This window comes from Diorhabda sublineata, chromosome 4 (assembly GCF_026230105.1).
Source record: "Diorhabda sublineata isolate icDioSubl1.1 chromosome 4, icDioSubl1.1, whole genome shotgun sequence".
In the NCBI taxonomy this organism is placed as follows: domain Eukaryota; kingdom Metazoa; phylum Arthropoda; class Insecta; order Coleoptera; family Chrysomelidae; genus Diorhabda; species Diorhabda sublineata.
In genome coordinates, this window is record NC_079477.1 from 32132944 (window position 1) to 32143567 (window position 10624).

General features: G+C 33.2%; 1 protein-coding gene across 1 annotated transcript; it reads left to right on the forward strand.

The window, feature by feature from the left end:
* The first annotated feature begins 463 nt into the window (after nt 1-463).
* LOC130443079 (E3 ubiquitin-protein ligase RNF4-like) lies at nt 464-2037 on the forward strand. The gene is made up of 2 exons (XM_056777539.1): nt 464-1113; nt 1534-2037. Exons 1-2 carry the CDS (start codon nt 562-564, stop codon nt 1939-1941), a joined length of 960 nt encoding a protein of 319 aa, XP_056633517.1. The 5' UTR covers nt 464-561; the 3' UTR covers nt 1942-2037.
* The last annotated feature ends 8587 nt before the right edge of the window (nt 2038-10624 follow it).

Genomic DNA, 10624 nt, shown 5'->3' on the forward strand with positions numbered 1-10624 from the left:
TTTTTGTCCGAAATGAAGAGTCGTTTTGACTTTTACCGGTCTGCTCCTAAATATGCCACTGCGTCTCATTGTTCTGTCTCTAAAATTCTCATGAGCAACGTAATTGACAGATTACTGAAGCTTTGAGATTTTGTACTTGTTGATTTTTCAAAATAAAAATAGCTCTTATTAAATCGTTGGAATTTATTATAAAACGGAATAAGGGTTTGCAAGGAAATAAAATCAATAGATACATATACATGAAGAATCATGGGAAAATAACACATGGAACTGAAGTAATAAAAATCAATGCTTTTGATAGTTTGAATTTCAAATTTGAAATTTCCACCGATAAGATCGGCAATCAAATGATAAGTGATCTATCTGACCCTGAATCATAGTTTCTGAATAGTCCTTACATTTATTTCCTTTCTGATGAAGTTGGATTGATTATAAATTACAGACCAATCAAATAAGAAGAAGTGCCGTTAGACAAATGTCATTTCGAACACATGATTTAAGTTTTTATTGTGATATTATTTGTTGAGTGAGGTAGTGAAAAATAAACAACAAACAAATAATATGAGTAGAAGGAGAAACACTCGACGCGCTGCTACTATATTTAAAAATTATCATCAAGATACAGATTCAAATTCAGAAAACGAAGACGATGGTGTAACGTTATCCCTTATAAATTTCATGCAAACCTCTATTTCACAATCCAGTCGAAAATCATCAAAACCAAAACGCACACCGAATAGAACAAAAAAAATCAATACAATTAAAAATTCAGCCCCAACAACGAATCGAATACGTAAAAGTAAGAAACAAGTAACTGAAAATAATTCGGAAGCTACTTGCTTAGATTCAGATCACAATGAAAGTATTACCCATGTTATTATATCAGACACTCAGAAAGATGCCTATATGAAAAGTGTTCAACACAAAGTTGATTCTTTCTTTAAATCGAGTCATTTGATGTCTGATGATGATGACGAAGGTGAAGAATCATCTAAGCAAAAAAATTTACCCACAAAGTCAACTACAGGATCGAAAAATTTCTATGAAATATCAGATTCTGATGGTGAAGAGCTACCATCTACTTCAGCTATGAATAATTTAGCAGAACCTGTGGTAAGTAAATTATCAATTTTTAATTAGTTCTAAGTATCTCATACTAGCAAGATCTAGTATTAAATCTGTAGAATATATCCATCTGACAGATGGATGTTCTGTTTGTAGGGTTGAGACGGCTAATTTGAGTGAAGGCACCTGCAAAACCCTTTTGCTATATTGTGCTCTCAGAATTATTCTTATGGAGTTTAATTGATTCTAATATATGAAATTTCCAATAACTAGTAAACTGTTCAATTTCATAACTCGATCCAAACGATTTTAAGTGTATACTAATAAAATGTTTTTTGTAGAAGGAATTTTTGACATTTCAACCTTACCTTTGTCTTTATGATTATATTTTTAATACGATAAAACTTTTGGGCAATAAATGACAAGGTTAAATGATTTTTAAAACATCATTATGATTATTGTTTTTAGGCTGTTGACTCAACTAATAATAAAGAAGAAGATCTGATGAAAATAGTAGATAAGATACTAGACTGTGATGATACACCTATTGAAATAACCACTAGTAATGTAGAATCAGATAATTGGAATGAAATTAAAAGCAAAGCAGAAGAAATTATGGGAAGTGTTACTGCTCTTCTAGATACTTTCAAAGATAAGGATAAAGAAAAAACAGCTCCAGAAGTATCACCTGTAAAAACCAAACCATCATGTCCAATTTGTTTGGAAGTTTTGGATGGAAATATTATTCCAGGTGCAACCATATGCGGGCATATATTTTGTATGGATTGTATAAAGCAAGTTGTTAAGACTTCAAAGTCTTGCCCTACTTGTAGAAAACGTATTACTGTTAAGCAAATTCATCCTTTATATTTATAGATTGGTTGTGTTCTCTGTATTTTTGATAATAAATTTATTGCAGCAGTTTTTTAATTGTAGATTTTACTTAATTTAATAAAATTTTTAGTAATTTTATAATTTTTTTCAATTAAATGCTATGCAAATTCAAACTGTAATTGGTTGACTTTCTATTAGGTGATTTATACATTAAACGAGGGATGCTATTCTATTTTTGGGAGATTGAGGCTTGGTTAAAGAGTAGAACAACAGTAGGAAAAAATGTATAACTATAGTTCACGTTTTTTTATTCTACTGTTATTTACGTTCAAATTGAGAACTGTATCGATGTAGTTAATCATCCATTTTCTGGTTAGACAAGGTTTACTTTTGGTTGGAGTATATTGAGTTCATTTCAGCTTATGTGGTGTTATTAGTAGATAATTCGAGAACAAATATTCGGATGAAATGCAATGTGGTTTTATGATTAAGAGGAACTGTCATTTCGTGTAATACTAATACACTTCAAAAAGTTGAACCGTATAACATTTGGAATCTAAATAAATGTATTTATCAAAAACTGTATTTCCAAAGTTTCTTGAATGTTTTTTGAATCGAGTGGATAAACTTGCCTAGATATAATCTGCCTAATTTGGAGTGCTGATTCAATAGATATATTGTTGATAGCAATCAGGAAGAAATGTATGAGTTTTAGAATGGGCTGGAGTTCCGAAAGCGGGAGCACTCAAAATTACCTTCAATTTCGTACATACACTCAAATTTATATAAAATAAGTGTCTCTGGAAGGATTTTTGGCGTCTTGCAAGGGAAGGGGGTAGAAAATTTTTTAATCATTTTGTTGTAATTGTTGAGTGTAAATCAGAACTGACCGGTATCAAAAGCAAAACGTATTAAGAAGTTCTCTATACCAGCGGAAGGAGATGCGTGGGGTGTCTCCTTCCCCGGAAAGATCTGAGAGACCATCCCCGTAAATAGAACCTTTCTTTAAATAATTTAAAACTTATGTTAAATTGGGTGTATATTAGTAGGTACTGACTACATAGTGCTTATAGATGCAGATTATAAAAACCCTTGCCGACAATTTTGCTTGATCTACCATAGACGCGAATCCCTTATTTTATAAATTTATTATTTTTATAAATATTTTCGTTAAGAGGTAATCGAATCATTATAAATTGGACGGCATTACAGGCCGTTATTTAGACAGTTGCACTTAATTGCAGTCCTACTTGCAAATCATTATTTTACCTCGTTAACTAGCTACAAATGAATATTAAATTATAAAACGTAAATAGACGAGTAAAATGTATCTACTTGTAGGTGAGTTTGATTTAAACAGGATACCAGACGTGAACTGAGCCCTTTTTGTATCCCGTTCGTTTTTTCTGGTAAATGAAATTTCAAAGCAAAAACCACGAAGGGAAATGAATCCTTTACAAATACAACAAAAAAAATTTCAATACCATGGATTTATGTTTACGATTCGATGTTTTCATTTGTAAACAGTGAAGATGATGAGTCCACGTGAGACTTAATCCGACCCCTAAATGATTAATAGCAATATGAAAATTACGTACCATCTTTTATAACTTTGATATTACTTTTAATAACCATATATTATATTCTTATATAATTTAATAAATAAAATGTTATGATAATTCAGCTCATTTTTTTTATTTTCAATCTAGATCACCTACGAATTCAAAATTTTATATATGGCCCTCTGCACAATTGAGTTTAACACCTCTTTTCTAGACATTCAATGCTTACGTCTTCTGAGCAACTGACCCTCGCGCAATTTTTCGTCTAACTCTTATGTGACCCCTTTTAAAACTAGGATCGAGAACTGAGTAAAAAATAATAGAATAATCAGAAACTAATAAATTGAAGAAATTTTCCTACAATATGCATAAGGTAATGAGTGTTATGACAGAAATAATGTGTATCCTCCACTTTTAAAGCACTGAAAAACAACCCTATATGCGCAAAGAAATTTTTGGAGTAACTTTAGAGTGGATCCCACTTCTAAATATTTAGAGAAAATGAAAGAACTACATTTGTTTCCACACATATATTTATTTTAACTCAATCCAAATACCATGTCCATTTTGTGTCGGCTAGGAACCAATAATTAATTTCAGTAATATTGTGATGATATTTAAAAAAATTATAGGATCTGAAAACAAATAAATTCAATTAGTCAAAGAAGAAAATTTACAATACTAAGAATGTTGTTAAGGGGCCGAAATTTTGAAAATTATAATTTTGTACAAAGAAAAGTAAACAAGTTATAAATTTTATACTGTGCACTATGAATATAACTTCAGTTTTTTAAATCTGTTAAATTAGAAGTAACTGCATACTAGATTATTGTAAATAGTTAATTAACAATGTTTATTATACAGGGAAAATAATAATTCTTATGTTGAAAGGTTACGGTGATCATAAAAGATTTTTATTCGTTGATTCATATCCTAGTCCCAGATAACTTTTGTTTTATCATTTTTAAATTTATTTTTCATTTATTACGGATATTTTATAATAAATAAGTGAATGATATTTATTTCAACGTTAAAAACCAATTTATTTTGGTTTCTAAATTTGTTTTAACCATTTCTTGTTAGATTATTATGCCAAAATTCTTTTCTGTTTTTTCTCATTATTGCTTCCGTATTTTTCAACAATTTTCCTGTTTGTCATATCAATCGGTTTAGTTGCTTTCACTAGAAGAAATTGTAAGCAATTGGTTTGTATTCGCAATAGGAAAATTATTTAAAAAGTAGATTATGTTCCCATCGTTTGCAATTATATGTATAATGTCTTTTAGATACATTACATCTGTCGCTTCAATTTCTGTGGAGAGACATATTCCAAATATAAAAATTCCATGCTCCTCAAATCTGCTACACTACACTTATTTGCTCCGGCAATCACATTTGCAAAGTCTGAAAAGTCATATAATATGTTTTTCCTTGCTTTTGCATTGGTAACTCTACCTGATGATGAAAGCTTCTAGTAGATATATATCTATGTCCTTATTTAAAATAGTGAATTACGATTTGTTCATAATTCATGTAATTTTATATTATCGTATAATATTTCAAGAACAATCACTTCTTTCACCCCAATAACTGCTACTGAATTAAAGTTTGTTGATAAAAATTATTATTGTTGAGAGTATTACATTTATATTTGTGCGCATGTGTATCTTTGTGCGGTGAGCGCATGATCTGTTGTATGTGTGGAAGAGCTCATGCGTACGACGTGTGCCTTGACAGGCCCCAGTTCTACTGTACAGATGTTCCTTTTATTGTTTTTACAGGCAATAAATCATTTTTTATAACGAGTGAAGCATTGCGAGATGTTGCATTTTTACTGAAGAGAGATCTTTATTTTTATTACATACGGCAAAATATGAATAGATTTTTAATATTTTAGTAGTATATATGGCATTAGTAACAAGGTAAATAGGTAGAATACGACCGAGGCTTCAAACGACAGTAAAAGCTGGTGGCGACCTATCCGATAAGCGGTTTCACTAGTAACAGAACAAGAGAAGTATCAATACTCGAAGGAGAGTATCCTACTGGCAACCATCGATGCTAGGAATGCTTCTTAGGAATAATCTAATCCGTTTCCACTTACGTACTTCGCTTGGTACAAAATTACCTTAGTAACAGAAAGCTGATTTACGGAACAGGGAACTGAGAACTAAAAAAGTATTTGCCAGAACCGCACAAGAGTTAGTTCTGGGACCAGAGCTTTGAAACATATTCTATGACGATATTCTTAGACTTGAGCTGCCCGATGGATGCTATTTCATATGCCCACTACATTGCTATTGTCATCACCGGAAGGAACAGAGAGGAAATCCACGAAAAGTTATTCAGCTTCATGCGGATTCTGAGAAGATGGTTCGATGACTATGGATTATCACTAGCAGCGGAAAAGATCGATTTAAAGCTCTTGACCAAGAAGTAGAAGGCAACATTTGTCAATATACAATCGATAAAAATCGAAGAGCTCTTCATCCAGGTGAAAGAAACCATAAGATATTTAGGATTCATTCTAGACACGAAAGTGAGTTTTAGTGACCATATGAGAGAAAGGGCAGACAAAGCATCAACACTCACATAATCGCTAAGCCGACTAATCAGATATATCGGGTGTCCAACTACTACCAAATAAGATTGTTGATGTCAGTCACAAACTCAATACTTCTGTACGCCGCAGAGATATGAGAAGAAACTAAGCTGATAGATATCCTTCGCCAAGAAATAGCCAAGGTCTAACGCAGAGCCGCTCTTAGAGTATGCAGTACTAGCCATTGCGGGAACCAAACCAGTAGACCTGCTAGAACTCAGAATACACAAAAGAATACCCAACGAGGAAAAGACTAACGGAATAATTGACAAAGTCGGAGTCGCGGAAGAAGAAAGATTCTTGACAATGGACCAATGGCAGCAAGAGCATTATACGGATCAACAAGGTAGAAATGCTGCCATATGCTACCATATGTCAAGAGCTGGATAGAGAGAAGTCACAGAGATGTACACTAATACCTCACCCAACTACTGTCTGGACACGGTTACTTTTGATCCAAACAAGGTAAAGTAGAGAGCCTCGTTTGCGGACAAGCCACGCACAACGCAGAATACATATTCTTCAAATGCACTTAATAGGAATTAGAACGCGGAATGCTATAAAAAAGATCGGATAAGTCACTCCCGAGAATATCGTAGGGATTATGATCGCGAAAGGAGAGAAGTGGAACGCTGTAGTTGAGTACGTAGAAACAATTTTACGGACGGTTTGGTCCATGACCAGATCACGCCAAGCAACGGCTAAAAATATTACAGAACAACGAATGAACAGAGCAAACGCTAAGCGAAGAACGACCATTATGTGAAATGTTAAGGCGGGTCAAGGATGGTAACATCAGAGAGGCTCAGATTAAAGAGGAAGGGCTATAGTGGGTCGTACAAGTAGAGCCTCACACACCGATCGGTCTAGTATGGTGCGGAAGCGCATTTCTTTCCTTTTTGGATAAAAAATAGGTAGAATACTACAAAAAAATATAATTTGATTCCCAGTTCATGGGATCTAAGCCTGAGAATTAGAAAGAAAGGTGTGATTATTTTCCTTTATTTGCACTTTTTACAACGTCTGGGTGAAATTTATATGTCGAAGCCCCATTCGTGTACTGTAACCTTGAAAAGCGAAACAGTATGGATTGGAGTATTGTTATGAAGCAAGCATCTACCTCAGATGATTTTGCCGTCCTTTTTTCAAGAATTTTTTGATGCATCTATCTTTGTAGGTCAGAGTAATGGACCACGCTCACGGTTGTACTTGATTCCTTGAAGCCAATCAAAAAGATACCTTCGCAGTCCGAAAATATTGTAAGCATCACTTTTTTAGTGTTTCTCGTGAGTATTCTTGGGCTCTTCTTTCCTATACCACTCCATGAATCTCTTTTGGGTGTCGGATCATAGTAGAAGATTATAGTTACCGGTTACAATTAATCGAATTACACTTACGTGGTCCTCGCGGAAAAACTCTAAACATCGCTCACCACATTCTACTCAACATTACTTTTGGACTACGCTGAAAATTCGAGTTACCCACTAATTTCTGTCATATTTAAATGCTCATGTAAGATACTTAGAGACTTTGTTTTGTAAATCCTGTTCTCCCTTGTAATTTATCTTTTTTTTTATGCGCTGGTCACTTAGAACCTTTTCTTCGACTAATTTAATGTTTTTTGGAGTAGTCACGGGACCTCCCGCACGTGGGTAATCCTCTAATGATTCTTTTGCCCAGCGAAACAACTCAGACCAATTTTTAATTATTGTAAGTTATGGATACAAGTCAAGCTTATTGAGACCGTACTACGTATCTACTGCATTTTTGTTAATCACAGCAGTATACATGATATTAACTATAAAAATAAACGCATAAACAATTGAATTAAATATTGAAACTGCTTAGTATTCAATCTCAACACAATATATCAATACTAGTGTTCTGGAGAGGTTGAAAATACAATTCGAATGGATATTTAAATGAAAATCATCTGGATAAGATCGCAGAAGGTTTTTGATAGGTAAGGCGTCGGTCTCCTATTAAATGCTGTATGCGGTGTCCGATATGAGCTTAAACTTGTAGATTGACATCCGAACGTCAGGTCCAGCGTCAGCGAACGACAACCATGGTTACCAACTTGGGGGTTTTGCCCCCAAATTTGGGGGGAAAAATGTGGGATGGGATGTTTTTAGAGATTTTTATATCATTGTAAAGAATAAGTTGCGTTTAACATGATATCAATTGAAATGTTACAAAATATAATTACGCTGCAACGGAATGGTGGATCATGCACAACATTTCAACAATCCACAAAAATGTTAAAATTATTTAAAGTCATTCTATATGATTTCAAAAAATCAGAATCTGATGAAAATGATTTTTTACGTTTCGATAATTTATGAATAAAGAATATAAAAAAATAATATTGCCGAAAGAAATTATTTATTGATTGTTGATAGCGACTGAAGAGATTTGTAATATGATTTTTGTGATGTCTACTCACATTTAGAAATTGTAGATAATGAACTTATAATATTGAAAAATTTTATTTTCGGTTCTTGATTCTTGAAACATAATTTCGACATTTCGACATTTTCTTCATCGTCAGACGCTAAAAATAAATAAAAAATTAATGGAAAATCATTATTCCTCGTTTCTTTATTTCAATTATAAGTAATATAATATTATTCCTTTTTTTTGTCTCACAAGAAGTTCTAAACATACGGTTGAGAGAATAATTTTATTTGAGCTACGAGACTCATCGCCCCTGACACACTTACAATGAAAAAAGGTCAAAAATATAAATTTTATTTTTCAATTTAATCTCCATTATTGTAAAAAATTTTTTCTCGTGGATATTCTACCATTTATAAAGCGTTTCAATAGCAAGATTGTTCAACGTCTTTTCTTTCAGTTGTTGAAACAACTGGTAATCGCCGTGGTCAACATCTGGACAACATGTGAGATGCTCAATTAATTCAGAGAGAAATAATGAGACTTTTTTTGCAACTGTTTTCCAATAGCCTTGCAACACGTTATCATGGAACATTTTCTTGTGTGGTAGTGGGTGCACCGCCTGTATGTTTAATCTACACGTGTGTCCATCACTAACTTTTCACTATGTCATATGATTCGACAAATTCTAAAGAATTTTGTGGATTTGCTTTGGGGTCAACTCTTCTAAACGCAACTACTTAATCGGCTCGTGTGGCTCGGTAAGATCCTCTTTAATAGTGAGATGTTACCGACTTCAGAGTCATCTGTTTATAGTCTAAGACTAAGTCTAAGATACGTGATGGTAAATGTATTGATTTGCAAATAAGTCTAAATAATAGGGTTGTCGAAATGTTTCCGACCTAACAAAGTAACAAGATATTTTTTCCATAATCATTTTGTTTTCAATAGTTGCTGTCTTCCTTCTCAACATAGACCTTTACGTATGAGATTACGTCTTCGTCTGATGAAAATCTCTCTACTACAAATTATACTTTAAGATTAGTAAAAATCAAAAAAATCGCTGGGGACTTAAGTGTGAGAAGGTGTGTTGTCCTGATGGGAAATCAATTTCTTTTTGGCACTGAGATGGTTTCTTTACATTTCTCCGTTTACATTATAAGTTTCAATTTCGCAATCTAGGGTAAAACTGGAGATTAAACTAAAGTTTAAACTATGATTTGAACTCTGGTTAAAACCAAGAATAAACAAGATTGCTCTATTATACTTGTCACACTTAAACACTTATTTTTATGTCAGTTGTCACAAATATATCCAAAATAAAAAAAATCGTGCAGTTTTTATGAAGTAGTACTTTTCATTCAAAGATTCGCTCTAGAACGAATCTTTTTGTTTTCTAGACGCGTCGACAATGTTGATCATCGTCGAGTTCAAAAAATATGCAATTAATCTTCAATTATTCTACCAAAACTCTATAATATTGTAAGAATGTAAACCATATGAAAAAAACGGTGATATCTGTAGTTTAAACCGATGTTTGAGGCTTATACTTCCCTTGTAAAATTGGACCTGAAGCAATGATGCATAATACTCTTCTGTTATTGTTTCGCGTTATTGAAGATAGTCGTTCAGTACCATCTCATGAATATCCCAAAAGCTTTTGCCATCACTTTTCTGGTCAAAAAAACCGTCTTTGCCTTTTCCGGAGCAGGTTCGCTCTTTGCAATTCACTGCTTTGACTGTTTCAGGATGGTGGATGCAGATTTGATCTACAGTCATGAAAGGACGCAAAACATCGGAATGATTTTGCCTAAATCACGTCAATAAGGCCTGGGAAATGTCCTTTTGAATGTGCTCTTGGTCTAAAGTGAGCAACCGCAGCACCGAACGAGTAGATATATAATTCTTCAGTCAGTATATGGCAAATGTATTATTTTGAGCTGTTGATAGCCTCTTCTATATATCTTAATCTTAATCCAACGGTCGTCCATAATCATTCTGTAAACTTTTTCGATGGTTGTCTCAGTTTTTGGTTGTCCTGAACGCTTATCGTCAGTCAAGCTGATACGGCTAGGTTTAAATTAAACTGTCAAAAATTTAACCACCGCAAATGATGACAATCTCTCAAACTATGAGCAAATATATTTCTAAGCTTATATTGATA